Here is a 16,147-nt window from a genome sequence, read left to right as displayed (position 1 = left end):
TTCTGTTTTCTGGCAGTTTGTGGAGTTCTCTTTATTGTGGTGTTTCCTCGCTCTGTGTGAGTTTGTACAGGTGGCTTGTCAATGTTTCTTGGTTAGGGAAGCTTGTGTCAGACTTCTGGTGGGTGGAGCTGTATTTCTTCTCTCTGGAGTGCAATGAAATGTCCAGTAATGAGTTATGGGATGTCTATGGTTTTGGAGTGACTTTGGGCTGCCTGTATCTTGGAGCTCAGGACTGTGTTCCTTGTTGCTGGAGAATTTGCTTGGTATGTCTTGCCCTGAAACTTGTTGGCCCTAGTGTGGTGCTTGGTTTCTGTGCAGGTATGGAGGCATTTGATGAGCTCCTGTCAATTAATGTTCCTTGGAGTCAGGAGCTCCCTGGAGTCAGGGTTTGGACTTAAACTTCCTGCTTCCAGTTATCAGTCTTATTTTTACAGTAGTTTCATAGCTTTTCCTTCTATACAGCATCATTGATAAAACATCTACATTAACGATGAAAAGTTTCTCTGCCGAGAGGGTCACTCAGAGAGATTCACAGCATTATATGGAGAAAAGAAGAGGGAGGAGGGAGTTAGAGGTGACCGAATGAGATGGCGTGGAATCAATTGAGGAGAGAATGGGCTATCCAGTAATCTCTTCCTTATGTGCACTCCACAACTGGACCTCTCAGAGTTGTTCATGGAGTTATACAGAGAAGAGAAGAAGGAGGAAGGTGACAGAGGTGGCCAGGAGGATAAAAGGGGGGAGTGAAAAGGAGGGAGACAGATCTAGCCAGTAATCAGTTCCCTAAGTGTTCTCCACCGTCTGGAACACACAGAAATTCACAGAGTTGGGTAGAGTAGAGAGGGGTTAGGGAGGAGACATAGGCGACCTGGTGGAGAAAAAAGGGGGTCCAAAGGGAGAGAGAGCAGTTAAGCCAGTAATCTCTCTCCCTAATGATAAATGGGTTCTGAAGTTTGGGTTCTTAAAGGTAAAAAATTGGTAACAAATACATAAAAGAAAAAATTAAAAATCTAGTGTAGAGTTTGGAATTTCAAAAATACGATGTTAAAGAAAAGAAGAAGCAAAAGAAAGAAAGAAAAAATGAACAAACAAAAACAAACAAGGTCGTGAAAATTATAAAGAAAATATAGGTACAAAATTGATAACTAATACCAAAAAGCAAAAGTTAAAATCGAGTAGAGTTTGGAATTTCAAAAATACAATGTTAAAAAAAGAAGAACAAGAAAGAGATAGAAAAACAAGCAAACAAACAAACATGAACAAACAAAGTCGCATAAATTATAAAGAAAATACAGGTACAAAATTGATAACAAATACCAAAAAGCATAAATTAAAAATCTAGATTAGAGTTTGGAATTTCAGGTATACAATGTTATTTATAAGAAGAAGAGAAAGAAACAGAGAAAAGAAAAAGAGAATATAAAAAAGGGTCATAGAAATTATATATAAAAAAAAAAAACTATAGGTACAAAATTGATAACAAATAACAAAAATCTAAAATTAAAAATCTAGAGTAGAGTTTGAAGTTTCAAAACTACAATGTTAAAGAAAAGAATGAAAAAAAGTCAAAAATTTTATATATATATGAAGTTTGCTTTAAAAAAAAAGGAGGGTCTTCTTTTTTTTTTTTTTTTTTTGTAAAGTAATCGGTTATAAAGTGAAAATTAAAGGAATAAGAGAGGACTTATAATTAAAAAATATTTAAAAAATGAAAAAAAGAAAGAAAGAATGATCATAAAAATATTAAAAATATATCTAGGACTTTCTCTGGTTTTGTTGTGAGTATTGCAGGTTCAGTTCATTTTTGGCTAGTTCCTTGGACCGACTTATATTTCTCAAGATCTATAGGCCCCTTCCTATGTAGTTGGTACTAACCACAGGGTTTTAATATATTGCCTGTGGGGACAGAGAAGGACACTTTTTTTTTTTTTTTTTTTTTAGGCTCACTTATTCAGTTGCGCTGAGGGGAGGTAGGGAGGGATGCTGCAAACAAATAACACTGGCGTGTTCTCACAGTGCCTTGGCCACACTGGGTCTGCCCCCTGTCCATGGCACATGTAGCCTCCCTGCCCATGCTGCTCAGGCTCTAGGTTGCTCCACCGGGAACCATCCGTGGCCAGCCCTGGGCTGCCTGCACTTCCAGGTCCAAGCCACTCAGATTCAGGCACTTGGGTAGTCCTCAGAGGCACAGACTCTCAGTTGGGCCTGCGTTTAGTGCCCTTCCCAGATCCGAGCAGCTCAGGTGATAAGGTGTTTGGCACTTGTGACTGCTGCGACTTATCGCCTCCCCACCACTCGGTTATCTAGGTGTGCACCGGCGCACCTTCTGAGGCAGATGTTGACCGTCCAGACCTCCAAGAAGTTTTAGTTAGCAAAGAAGCCTGCTTACAGTTTTATAGATAATGTCTCTCTGGGGCTGCGATTGTCCTCTTCCAGCTCTGGCTGCCTATCACCGGAGGGGGATGGTCTGCCGCTGGCTATCTCTGTTCAGTCCTTTGTTCAGTGTGCGGGCCTGCCGGTGCCTTAGGTTAGGGCTGGCTTTTTGCGTGGTATATATCCCACAGTCTGGTTTGCTAGCCCAAATTATTTCGCTCAGATAGCGCTCGGGGTACTCAGGCCAGATCCTTGTGATGCAGCCCATGCCACGCCTCCCAGCCAACGCCATGCCTCCCTGCCCAGCAACTGCTTGCTAATGGTGGATGCAGGCGTCTGCGCAGCTTCTCCGCTGGGGGAGTTATCGTAGGCCTCACAATGTGCGGGTTTTAATTGTTTATTTTTCCTCCCTGTTGTGTTGCCCTCTGTGCTTCCAAGGCTCGGCACAGATTCGGCAGTGAGAAGGTTTCCTGGTGTTTGGAAACTTGTCTCTTTTTAAGACTCCCTTCCCGGGACGGAACTCCATTCCTCCCTCTTTTGTCCTTTCTTTGTTAGGGTATCTGTGTATCGTGATCCTGTTAGTCATCTGCACCAGGATTGGGCCACCTCCACTGCCCTGCCCATGGGAACACACTGCTCCCACAAATTTCTTAGGATAACAGTTGCCTAATTGATATTTGGTCTGAACTCTCCAAACATTATTTTAAACTTTGGGAGTGCTAATTGTGGGTTTTAGATGTATCAGCATTTTGTGCCTCCTGAGCACCCTTAGCTGACAGCATACGTGAGTGATGCAACAAAGCCCGTTATGACGTAAATGGCCAGGAGGTGATTTCTGCCTGCCTCACTCAGGGGAAGTATGAAATTCACCATCCCCATGTGAAGCCCTCTTCCCATCTGGGTTCTGGAAATCTAGACCCTAACGTCACTCCACACCCCAAACAATGGCAGTAACACTGCACCACTACTCTTTGCCACTGAGATCAGTTGTTAAGCAGGGTTATTCACCTTCTGTGCAAACTTCTGACCTGGTCGTGACATCTACTCTTTGGCTAATTGGGGAACTGAGGGTCTGTTCCCTCAGCTCTTGGGACTCCACATCCCTCCCTAACAGGTAGGCACCTATATTCTTCCTTCCTTCTCTTCCCATCAGAAAATTCACACACACACACACACACAAATATCATCTTTTCACCATTTGTTGTGTATTTTAATCGCAGCCATCAGTTTACTATGGTAGTGTGAGACTCAGTCTTTTCCTGGTTGGCCATTTCTAAGAAAGCAGACCTCTGGAGACACAATTCTAAACTGTCTGACCTTTTCTATTCAGTTCCTGGCTGCCCAGATTATTCTTCTCCAGAGTATCTCATTCTGGGGTGGCTGAGTTTACCTTCTCTTTTGATTCTGCCTCCTTCTTTGACTCTGCCTCATATTTAGTACCCTTTTTGGCTTTGATTCAGTTTCTTACGTGCAGAGGAACAGAAAAAACAGTTTGGTTTTCTTGTTTCCTTTACCTTCTTCGACTGATGGCATATGATCCGATTTTCTGTCTCGAGGTTACATTTAGAGGTCTTCTGACCCTCATGGTCATATTCCGTGCCTTGAAAGACAAGAGAAGGGTATTAGTTTTGAGGAAAGGGTATAACATCTGAGTTGGAAGGGAGATTTTATGAAAAGGGATGTCGGCTGATGAGGGCTTTTGTGGCAGGCAAGGGCAGTGTAGAGGTCTTGGGCAGCAAAGTCAATGGAGAAGGTGGGGAGCATAGATGGAATAATCTTACCTTCACACGGCCTCGGTATCTCAGTGGACAAAGGGTCTTCTTTCGTCCTTTCATCGTTGAAGCACACTGCATTGTAACTCTTCTTGGCTGCTGTGGCTTCCATGTTACCTTATGATGATAGCATGACATGGCCTAACCCAGAATCTCTGCCTCTGACCTCCCTATATATACCTTCTCAGAAGAATGAGGAGACACACCCTTCAATCTGATTGGTCAGCTAGACACTCCCCCAGCCAATGGTGGCTTTGGGGTCTTAGACATCACAATGTACCACTGTGCCCATCAACATGGGTTAGTGGGTGCTGAGGGAGGCCATGATACAACTTCATCATCCCTGACACCTCTTTGTGTCTGATTCTGGGGAGTGGTGATTCAGGGGCATGGAGTTTCTTCTCATGACCCTCAGATTTTCTTCAGTGCCCTTTATTCTTTGACGTATATGTCCCCCTTCAACACTCCTGCCTCCTCCATCCCTGTATGAACCTCTACCAAACACTTTTCACTCCAAATCTGTTCCTCAGAGTCGTCTAGTCATTTCATCTTTTGACAACCCTCTTCCTAGTGGGGGTTCTTGAGGGTCTAAAGAACTTAAGAGCAAGAACTTAACATGGAAAAAGGTAATTAAGAACAGGTTGGATGTTTTTGCTACTCCAATGAGCTTTAAAGACCCCAAGACTTGGTGAATTCTCAGTCTGTTGCCCCAAGGTCTATACACTGTCTCCATGAAATTACACATCAGAGCCATGAAAGTCATAAATGTCTCCTCCACTAATATTTTTGGGGACACTTCAACTCTCATATTGAGTAGGGAAACTCAACTTGCCCCATCTACCAGAAATACATTCCCAATTTAAAAAAAAAAAAAAGTAAAGTGCCCAAAGGCAAGAGTCAGATGACCAATGCACCACTATCTCTTGACTGAATCACTTCCCCAGTGGTCCCTCATTGACAGGTATCATCAGGTAGGGCCCAATGTGGAGCTGACCAATAGCTGAGCAGGAGAAGTACCAGTAGGTATCTCACTGATAATTGGTTGCTTATTGGCAAGGCCGAGCGATGCACTGTCTAATTGCTGGGCAAGACCTGTTGCTTAGAAACAGGATGTGGAGTAATACGGCAAAGCGATGGCTACCTGCTAATGGCTGTGCTCATGCTGCTCTGTTCCATAAGGATACGTTGGGTCCAGTGTGCTTTAATCTTTTTGACTGACTCTTTTCTCACTGCAGATTTTAATTTCACAGGCTTGTTTAACTTTTGTACATCATTCTTTTCATTGTATTGCCATGCATGCCAGTCAGCAGTGCTTATCTATATGCCCCTCCAACAGCTGTCACATGATTGCATGTGTGGCATATATTATAGCTAAAATTTGAAAGCCAACAAGAATGTCAAAGCCAGCCCAGCTTGAGAACTACTTTGACAAACCTTAACCTCACAGTGATTCTTATTCTATTCACAATGTAACAGAGCAGAGTGAGCACAGCCCTATGCAGTTAGCCATTGATGTGCTTCATTTCAACCCACCCTGTTCCTAGGCAACAGGTGTAGCTCAGCCTTGCTTGGTGCCTCAGATGGCCCCATTCACAAGAGCCAACTGTCAATGAGTGACCATTCCTTGTCCTGCTCAGCTATTGATCAGCACCACAGTGGGCCCTGCCCCTCAGTTACTCTCAAGAATGGAGTATTGGGGAAGTGATTAAGTAAGGGTGGTGTGATGGTCATCAGTTGGAACGTGAGAGAAGAGACAGATTCAGGCATTCTTTTGCAGGGCTTGAAGAATTACTTGACTGGGATATGACATGAGTGGAATAGTGTGGTAGTTTGAGCATTCTTTGGCGTTGCCTTTCTTGGGGATTGGAGTGAAAACTGAAATTTTCCAGTCCTGTGGCCACTGCTGAGTTTTCCAAATTAGCTGCCATATTGAGTGCAGCACTTTCACTACATCATCTTTCAGGATTTGAAATAGCTCAACTGGAATTCCGTCACCTCCAATAATTTTGTTCGTTGTGATTCTTTCTAAGGCCCACTTGACTTCACATTCCAGGATTTCTGGTCCTATGTGTGTGATCAGACTATCATGATTATCTGGGTCATGAAAATTTTTTTTTTTGTAAAGTGTTTCTGGGTATTATTACCACCTCTTCTTAATATCTTCTGCTTCTTTTAGGTTCATAATATTTCTGTCCTTTATCGAGCCCATCTTTGCATGAAATGTTCCCTTTTTATCTTGAATTTCCTTGAAGAGATGTCTAGTCTTTCCCATTCTGTTGTTTTCCTCTATTTCTTTGCATTGATCACTGAGGAATGCTTTCTTATCTCTTCTTGCTATTATTTAGAACTCTGCATTCAGATGCTTATATCTTTCCTTTTCTCCTGTGCTTTTCGCTTCTCTTCTTTTCACAATTATTTGTAAGGCCCGCCCAGACAGCACTTTTGCTTTTTGGCATTTCTTTTCCATGGGGATGGTCTTTATCACTGTCTCCTGTACAATGTCACGAACCTCGTCCATAGTTCATCAGGCACTCTATCTGTCAGGTGTAGTCCCTTAAATCTATTTCTCATTTCCACCGTATAATCATAAGGAATTTGATTTATGTCATACCTGAATGGTCTAGTGGTTTTCCCTACTTTCTTCAATTTAAATCTTAATTTGGCAATAAGGAGCTCATGACCTGAGCCATAGTCAGCTCCAAGGCTTGTTTTGCTGACTATTTAGAGATTCTCCATCTTTGGCTGCAAACGATATAATCAATCTGATTTCAGTGTTGACCATCTGATGATGTCCATGTGTAGAGTCTTTTCTTGTGTTGTTGGAAGAGGGTGTTTGCTATGACCAGTGAGTTCTATTTGCAGAACTCTATAAGCCTTTGCCCTGCTTCATTCCATACTTCAGGGCCAAAATTTCCTGTTACTCCAGGTGTTTCTTGACTTCCTACTTTTGCATTCCTGTTCACTATAACGTAAAGGACATCTTTTTTGGGTGCTGGTTGTAAAAGGTCTTGTTGGTCTTCATAGAACCATTCAACTTAAGCTTTTTCATCATTACTTGTTGGGGCATAGACTTGGATTACTGTGATATTGAATGGTTTGCCTTGGAAACAAACAGAGTTCATTCTATAGTTTTTGAGATTGCATCCAGCTACTGCACTTTGGACTCTTTTGTTGTCCATGATGGATACTCCATTTCTTCTGAGGGATTCCTGCACGCCATAGTAGATATAATGGTCATCTGAGTTAAATTCACCCATTCCAGTCCATTTTAGTTCACTGATTCTTAGAATGTTGATGTTCACTCTTGCCATTTCCTGTTTGACCACTTCCAGTTTGCCTTGATTCATGGACTTAACATTCCAGGTTACTATGCTATATTGGTCTTTATAGCATTAGACCTTTCTTCTGTCACCAGTCACATGCACAACTGGGTGTTGTTTTTGCTTTGGATCAATCCTGTCATTCTTTCTGAAATTATTTCTTCACCGATCTCCAGTAGCATATTGGGCACCTACTGACCTGGGCAGTTCCTCTTTCAGTATCCTATCATTTTACATTTTCATACTGTTCATTCGGATCTCAAGGCAAAAATACTGAAGTGGATTGCCCTTCCCTTCTGCAGTGGAACAGATTCTGTCAGACCTCTCCAGCATGACCCGCCCAACTTGGGAGGCCCCACAGGTCCATGCTTAGTTTCATTGAGTTAGACAAGGCTGTGGTTCTAGTGTGATTAGATTGACTAGATTTCTGTGATTATGGTTTCAGTGTGTCTGCCCTCTGATGTCGTATTGAAATGCCTACCATCTTATGTGGGTTTCTCTTACCTGGATCTGTGGTAGCTCTTCACGGCTGTTCCAGCAAAGCTCAGCCACTTCTCCTTACCTTGGACGAATTATATCTCGTCACTGACATCACTCCTTACCTTGAACTCCTCTAGTCCCTCCTGTGCCCATGCAGGCATCATTCCATGGATGTGTGGTATCAGTCCTGATTATTCACTAGAAGGACTGACGCTGAAGCTACAACTCCAGTACTTTGTCCACCTGATGCAAAGAACTGTCTCATTGGAAAAGATCCTGATGCTAGGAAGGAATAAATGCCAAGGAGAAGGGGATAAGAGAGGATGAGATCGAGGATTCAATGGACTTGAGTTTCAGCAAGCTCTGGGAGTTGGTGATGGACAAGGAATCATGGTGTGCTGCAGTCCCTGGAGTTGCACACAGTCGGACACAACCGAACAAATGAAATGAACTGATTGCCATAGGGAGAATGCTTTGAACACATCTTCTTAACGTGTCTCAAAATGGAACAGAAAAGATATGTCATTAAAGGTGTGTAGCAACTATGTGTTTGTGTGTAAGTTTGTGTGTGTGTGTGTGTGTGATGGGGAAAGAGGTGGGGATGGATGAACAGACAGCATGATGGTGCAGTTTGACAGAAATTGTTTCTTTCTGTACTGCGCTGATTAGTAGAATGAGCTGTTAAAGGAATCAGAAATGTCTGACTCTTAGCGCTTGCTCAAGTGTCAGGGAAAGCTGAAGTTCAGAGGAGAGAAGCGTGGCTAAAGTTTAGCCAAGCCTAGTAGTGGGTATGTTATGGATGACTGTGAGCACTTGGCCAGTCTCTGCTGTTGTTTAAGAGAGGCCAAGTCTGACCTTCGACAGTATGTTTGTTATCAAAATTGCAAATCCATGTGCTTGGGGCAGAATGAGGCCCATCAATACTAAATGTTAGAGCTTGGAACAGGAAAAGGTTTATTACAGATTCATCCAAAGATGTGGGTGGCTCTTGCCCTAAGAACCCAAAGGTACTGAACGTTTTCAGTTAAGGACATTTAAAAGCAAATGATAGAGAGTGTTGTGGTAAGATGATACACACTTTTGGTGTCTCATCCTTTGTGCTTAAAGTTAGGACATGGTCAGGTAATAATGTTCCTATATATCTCTACCAAATGAATATTATTTTCTGTAATTCTTGCCCTGTCAAGAGAGGGCAAAGTCTCAAGGCACAACTTTCACCTTGAAATGTCCCATCCTGGATAAGCAGAAACAGATCTCATATGGCAGCTCCTTCAGGGCAAGGCTCCCACAATCTGCCCACGTCTCATCCTTGATAGAGCCAGGCACCCAACCCAAAAGGTCCTGTCTCCTCAGGCTGTCCAAGTGAGGAGACCAGTTCTGAGACTGAGGCCCAGGAAGATGGCCACTGATTGTAGGTTGCAGAGACAGGGATGGGGGAGAGGTTCTCCACTCCTCAAGGCCTATGCCAAGGCTACTGGAGGGCCTTAGTGAGGGCTCTGGAGCACTACAGAATGTTGTCCCCAGTCTATTACCTCGGACCTCCATCTCACCCTATTGCCCAAGGCTTGGTGATCTCCGGGCCCTCCAAAAGAATGCCTGAATCTGCCTCTTCTCTCACTTTCCAGCTGATGACCACCACACCACCCTACCTTAATCATTTCCGAATAATCCCTTCTTGACAGTAACTGGGGGGCAGGGCCCACTGTGGTGCTGATCAATAGCTGAGCAGGACAACGAATGGTCACTCATTGAGAGTTGGCTGCTTGTGAATGGGGCCATCTGAGGCACTAAGCAAGGCTGAGCTACACCTGTTGCCTAGGAACAGGGTGGGTTGAAATGAAGCACATCAATGGCAAACTGCATAGGGCAGTAATCACTCTGCTCTGCTACCTTGTGAATAGAATAAGAATCCCTGTGAGTTTAAGGTTTGTCAAAGTAGTTCTCAAGGTAGGCTGCCTTTGACATTCTTGTTGGCTTTGAAATATTAGGTATAATATATGTGGAACATGCAATCATGTGGCAGCTGTTGGAGGGGCATATAGATAAGCACTGCTGACTGGCATGCCTGTGAATACAATGAAAAGAAAGATGTACAAATGTTGAACAAGCATGTGAAATCAAAATCTGCGGTGGGAAAGGAGTCAGTCAAATAGATGAAAGTACACTGGACCCAACATATCCTTATGGAATAGAGCAGCATGAGCACAGCCATTAGCAGGTAGCCATTGCTTTGCCTTATTACTCCACATCCTGTTACTAAGCAACAGTTCTTGCCCAGCAATTGGACCGTGCATCGCTCGGCCCTGCCAATAAGCAACCAACTATCAGTGAGATACCTACTGATACTTCTCCGGCTCAGCTATTGGTCAGCTCCACATTGGGCCCTACCTGATGATAACTGTCAATGAGGGACCACTGGGAAAGTGATTCAGTCAAGAGACAGTGGTGCATTCGTCATCTGACTCTTGCCTTTGGGCACCTTAATTTTTTTTTTTTTTTTAATCTGGAGTGTATTTCTGGTAGATGGGGCAAGTTGAGTTTCCCTACTCAATATGAGAGTTGAAGTGTCCCCAGAAATATTCGTGGACGAGACATATATGACTTTCTTGGCCCTGATGTGTAATTATATGGAGACGGTGTATAGACCTTGGGGCAACAGATAGAGGATTCACCAAGGCTTGGGGCTTCTAAAGCTCATTGGAGTAGCAAAAACTTTCAACCTGTTCTTAATTACCTTTTTCCATGTTAAGTGCTTGCTCTTAAGTTCCTTAAGCTCCTCAAAAACCCCCACTAAGAAGAGGGTAGTCAAAATATGAAATGACTAGACGACTCTGAGGAACAGATTTGGAGTGAAAAGTGTTTGGTAGAGGTTCATACAGGGATGGAGGGGGCAGGAGTGTTGAAGGGGGACATATAAGTCAAACAATAAAGGGCAATGAAAGAAAGTCAGAGTGTCATGAGAAGAAACACCATGCCCCTGAAACACCACTCCCCAGAATCAGACACACAGAGGTGTCAGGGGTGAGAAAGTTGTATCATGGCCTCCCTCATCACCTATTAACCCATGTTGATGGGCACAGTGGTACATTCTGATATCTAAGACCACAAAGCCACCATTGGCTGGGGGAGTGCCTAGCTGACCAATTAGATTGAACAGTGTGGCTCCTCATTGTTCTGTTAAGGTATACATACGGAGGTCAGAGGCAGAGATTCTGGGTTAGGCCATTTCCTGCTATCATGATAAGGTAACCAGGAAGCCACGGCAGCCAAGAAGAGTTACAATGCGGTATGCTTCAAGGATGAAAGGACAAAAGAAGTCTCTTTGTACACAGAGATACAGGGGCAGTGTGAAGGTAAGATGATTCCATCTATGCTCCCCGCGTTCTCCATTGACTTTGCTGCCCAAGACCTCTACAGTGCCCTTTCCTGCCACAAAAGCCCTCATCAGCCCCAATCCCTTTTCATGAAATATCCCTTCCAACTCAGATGTGATACCCTTTTCCCAAAACTAATAACCTTCTCTTGTCTTTCAAGGCACTGAATATGACCATGAGGGTCAGAAGATGTATAAAAGGAACCTTGAGAAAGATAATCTGCTTATATGCCACTCAGTAGAAGAAGGTGAAGAAAACAGGAAATCCAACCTATTTTTTCTGTTCCTGTGCATGTAAGAAACTGAATCAAAGCCTAAAAGGGTGCCAAAACATGAGGCAGAGTCAAAGAAAGAGGCAGAATCAAAAGAGAAGTTAAGCTCAGCCACCCCAGAATGAGAGACCCTGGAGAAGTACAACCTGGGCAGCCAGGAACTGAATAGAAAAGGACAGACAGTTTAGAATTGTGTCTCCAGAGGTCTGCTTTCTTAGAAATGGCCAACCAGGAAAAGACTGACACTCACACTAACATAGTAAACTGATGGCTGCAATTAAAGTACACGTCAAATGGTGAAAAGATGATATTTGTGTGTGTGTGAATTTTTTGATAGGAAGGGAGGGAAGGAAGCAAAGTGATGGGCACCTGAGTGGGGAGAGATGTGGGGTCCCAAGAGCTGAGGGAACAGAACCACAGGTCCTCAATTAGCCAGAGAATAGAGGTCTCGACTGGGTCAGGAGTCTGCACTGAAGGTGAATAACCCTGCTTAAAAATTGATCTCAGCGGCAAGGAGTAGTGATGCGGTGTTACTGCCATTGTTTGGGGTGTGAAGGCACACTAGGGTCTAGATTACAAGAACCCAGATGGGAAGAGGGCTTCACTTGAGGATGGTGAATGTCATACTTCCCCTGAGAGAGGCAGGCAAAAATCAGCTCCTGGCCACTTATGTCATAATGGGCTTTGTTGCATCACTCACTTATGCTGTCAGCTAAAGGTGCTCAGGAGGCACATAATGCTGATACAACTAAAACCCACAATTAGCACTGCCAAAGATGAAAATAATGTTTGGGGGTATCAGACCGATTATCATTTAGGCCACTGTTATCCTAAGAAATTTGTGGGCACAGTGTGTTCGCAAGGGCAGGGCAGTGGAGGTGGCCCAATCCTGGTGCAGATGACTAACAGGATCACGGTACACAGATAATGTTTTTGGGTGGGGGGCACCATGCAGTTTGTGGGATCTTAGTTCCCTGACCAGGGATTGAACCAGTTCCCCTTCTAATGAAAGCATGAAGTCCTAACCACTGGACATCTAGAGCAGTCAGGACAGAGACGTTTGATAAAAGTATTAATATAAGACTGTGTAAAAGCTGGTCTTATATTTATCACCATCCCCTAGTATTTCTAAATAACTACAGTCGTAAAACATTATTCCCCAATAAACTCTTTTGTTAGTCAAAGTACTATAAGTTTTCGTGGTTTAAAAAGCAGAGTATCGAATATTTAATTTGGTGTTAACTGTAGTTTTTAAGTGTTTGAATAGTTTCAAGGAGTAGTCAATCAAATATGGAGATATATAAGGCAGAGTCTCTACCAGAGGAATCCCGTGTGTTTTCAGAAAACATTTTAGAAACAATTAAAACAGAGTTTCACCATCAGCATCAAAAGAGTTGAGTTCAGATTTTAAGTCAATGCTACGGTATCTTTTATCTGGACTGCAGCTGCCTAGTTAAATCTTTCTGGCACTTTAACTCCTGAGAGACACAGTGGATGATTCAAAGTCAGTCACTGAATGTGATTTAAAATCATTACGAGTGAAGGAGACCCTGGGTTTGCTGTCCTTTCAAAGGAAGTGGGAGAACCATCAACCCTGCCTGTGAAAATTAGTCACGTAAGCAGCTACCAGGATGATATGGACAGAGAGCCCTGATACGTGGGTCTGTGATTCCAGATTTGTATATATTATCACCATTTAACACTATCTCACCTAAAGCCCTTTTTTGAAGTATGTATCTTATCAGAAATGCATGCCAGAGAGGGAAACGGATTAGAAATCAACAGTGTGGTGATATAAAATATTATCAGAAGTTGGATTATCTAAGACTGTAAGGGAGAGAATCACTCTCTTCTGCCAAGTATGTCCAAGAATCTGTTTGAAAATATAGTAAAACCCGTAAACTAGAGTGGATCTGAAGTCAAAGGCACTTAAATGAGAAGCTTATTTTAACAGTAGTCAAGAGGAGCTCTATGTTTTTGTATTAAGAAAACCCTTTTGCATGTCACCAAATGCAAAAGCCAAAGTAGTGCCCATGGACTCATGATGAGTGCACAATAATGCTGGCCCAGAGGCTTCTCTTGATTGGCAGAGGTCAAGAGCAAGTCTATGTGCCTAGGGTCAGAACACATCTGCCCAGGATCACATCCAGGTATCAGCGGGAATCAAGTGGAAGTCTCCAAACTTTACATGCTCCTGGCCAAGTCCCTCACTCCAGTGCCTTTCCTACAGGCTTGTCACTCATTACTGCCTTGAAATGATCATGATTAAGTTTCACCTTACCATCTCTTCAATTAACTGCTGTGGGCAACTAGAAATCTGAATGCAAAAGAGTGAAATAGGACCCTTACCTTATACCACATAAAAATCTAAACTGAGAGTTGATTAACAAGTTAAATGGAAGATCTGAAACTAAAAATCAACCAGAAGAAAACATCCTGGCGAAGTTGTAAACATTGGTCTTAGAAGTGATTTTATGTATGTGAAACCTAAAGCATAGGCAACAAAAGCAACAATAGAAAAGTAGGACAACTTCAAACGATTAAACTGCCTCCTCCAAAGAACATCAAAAACCCATTTACATAGAAGCCAAGCTGATGGTTACCAAATTGAAAGTCGGGCGGGGGGATGAATTGGGAGTTGGGGATTAACATATATATAGACACCACTATATATAAAATAGATAACCAACAAGGACCTACTACAAAACCACAGGCAACTCTGCTAGAAATTCTGTAACAACATAAGTGGAAAAAGAATTTGTAAAACAATAGATATATGTATGTGTGCCTGTGCAAGTTCAGTTGATTCATATGTGCCTTACTCTTTGTGGCCCTATGGACTGTAGCCTGCTAGGCTCCTCTGTCCATGAGATTCTCCAGGCAAGAACACTGGAGAGGCTCGTCATGTCCCTCTGAGCATATCTTCCCATCCCAGGAATTGAACCCAAATCTCCTTCAATGCAGAGTGATTGTTTAACAACTAAACCAAGTGGGAAGCCAAAATACATGTATATGTAAAGCTGAATCACTTTGCTGGACACCTGAAACACAACATGATAAGTCAAATATACTCGAATGGAAAAAAAAAAAAAAAAGAATCCATCATCATATAGAACAATTATCTAAAAAAACTAATTGGAGATTTCAGAAAGATTCCCAAACTTACTCTCAAAGAGAGATCCACAGGGAAGAGGGTATGAAGGGAAAAGGATGATTCAAGTCCTTATGTGTGCCCATGGGAGAGGGCTCCGAATATAAGGGAGTTTACACGGTTGGAGATATGCCATGGGTGTGATTGGTTCAAGCCATATATTGGACACACAAGTCCTGGGGTCTGACACAGGGAACAGAAACACCCTTAGATGGTTGCAGGGCTATGTGGACTAACAGGAGGTCTTTGGGAAGCCTGGACTCCGCCCTCCAGGAGAATGTGATCAGGGGCTTGCACCCAAGCCACAATGAAGATGACAGATTGAGACTGCATTTGTGGATGCCAGTTTTCCCAACAACTGCCCTCCCTTGCACACGCCCTGCTTACTCTGTGTGGCCGATCTGCACTGGAGCAGGGGCTGCCATGGCCAGGCAGACAGCTGGGATGTGGGAAACAGAGGTGCATCTGGCCCAGGGTGGCTTGTGGATGGAAGAGCTGGGGTCATGCTCATGGAGGGCACTTACATAGGCAGCATATCAGGAGAAGTCCTGATCTCTGATGGAGGACAGCCTGCCACAGCAGAAGACCCAGTTTGTGCCCAGAGCCCATGAGGGCCTCACCTGCGCAATAGCACTGCTCTTCAACAGGGCAGGCACAGCATAAGCTGGGGGAAGTGATCAGCTGTGAGGGACCAAGAGGTCTCAGATCAGAAGTTATGTTTAAGCAGGGCAGGAGATGCTACTGCTTTTGATGGCACAGATGGCACGTTGGAGGTAGCCTGGATCTCTGTAAGCAGCCAGCCTAGAGATTTGCTCCTTTTGTTATTTTTCTAACCAGAACATGCTCCTCTTGTCCCTCTGTGGCAAGGGTTGCAGTGCTGGGAGAGGGAAGCGTACATCCTTGAGGGAACACAGCCAGATCTGGCCTGACATTCAGGGCTTCTGCTCCGGAAACTGGGGATCCCACCCTGCCCCCAATAGGACAGTGAAAGACACTGAGGAAAAGGAAGTCTCTGCCTCACATCTGGCTTCAGACGTGGTACCACTGAACTTCCCAGCCATAGGTGCTGGCACACCGTAAGGAAAGATGTGACTTGAGGTCCATCAAATCCAGCCCCACCCCCACCCCCAACCCGTGCTGACTATGGTACAGACTGTACAGTGATGCTCCCCCACAAGATGAACCCTTCAAGACCATAATAGATAATTGACGCACTTAAATTCAGAGAGGCAGATACTATGGGAAGACATAAGGACTGGTCTCTACTGAAATACTGAGAGGAAGTCAGTTCAGTTTGTGAGTCGTGTCTGATTCTTTGTGACACCATGAATCACAGCACACCAGGTCTCCCTATTCATCACCAACTCGAGGAGTCCACCCAAGCCCATGTCCATTGAGTTGGTGAT

General features: G+C 43.7%; 1 protein-coding gene across 1 annotated transcript; it reads right to left on the bottom strand.

Moving 5' to 3' along the window:
* Positions 1 to 3,556: 3,556 nt before the first annotated feature.
* On the bottom strand, positions 3,557 to 4,293 carry LOC123464525 (spermatid nuclear transition protein 3-like). Its single transcript, XM_045164464.1, has 2 exons — positions 4,155 to 4,293; positions 3,557 to 3,973 (listed from the first exon to the last, which is right to left on the bottom strand). The coding sequence occupies exons 1-2, from the start codon at positions 4,255 to 4,257 to the stop codon at positions 3,807 to 3,809; spliced, it is 270 nt and encodes an 89-aa protein (XP_045020399.1). The 5' UTR covers positions 4,258 to 4,293; the 3' UTR covers positions 3,557 to 3,806.
* Positions 4,294 to 16,147: the final 11,854 nt, after the last annotated feature.

Source organism: Bubalus bubalis, chromosome X, assembly GCF_019923935.1.
Source record: "Bubalus bubalis isolate 160015118507 breed Murrah chromosome X, NDDB_SH_1, whole genome shotgun sequence".
Classification (NCBI taxonomy): domain Eukaryota; kingdom Metazoa; phylum Chordata; class Mammalia; order Artiodactyla; family Bovidae; genus Bubalus; species Bubalus bubalis.
Note: the sequence above shows the minus strand (reverse complement) of the source record. Positions and strands in the feature narration are given on the sequence as shown.

Coding starts and splice junctions, on each gene's coding strand:
- LOC123464525 (XM_045164464.1), bottom strand. CDS start 4,257: ATGGAAGCCACAGCAGCCAAGAAGAGTTACAATGCAGTGTGCTTCAAC. Junction 3,974..4,154: donor GATACCGAGGCCGTGTGAAG/GTAAGATTATTC, acceptor TTGTCTTTCAAG/GCACGGAATATGACCATGAG.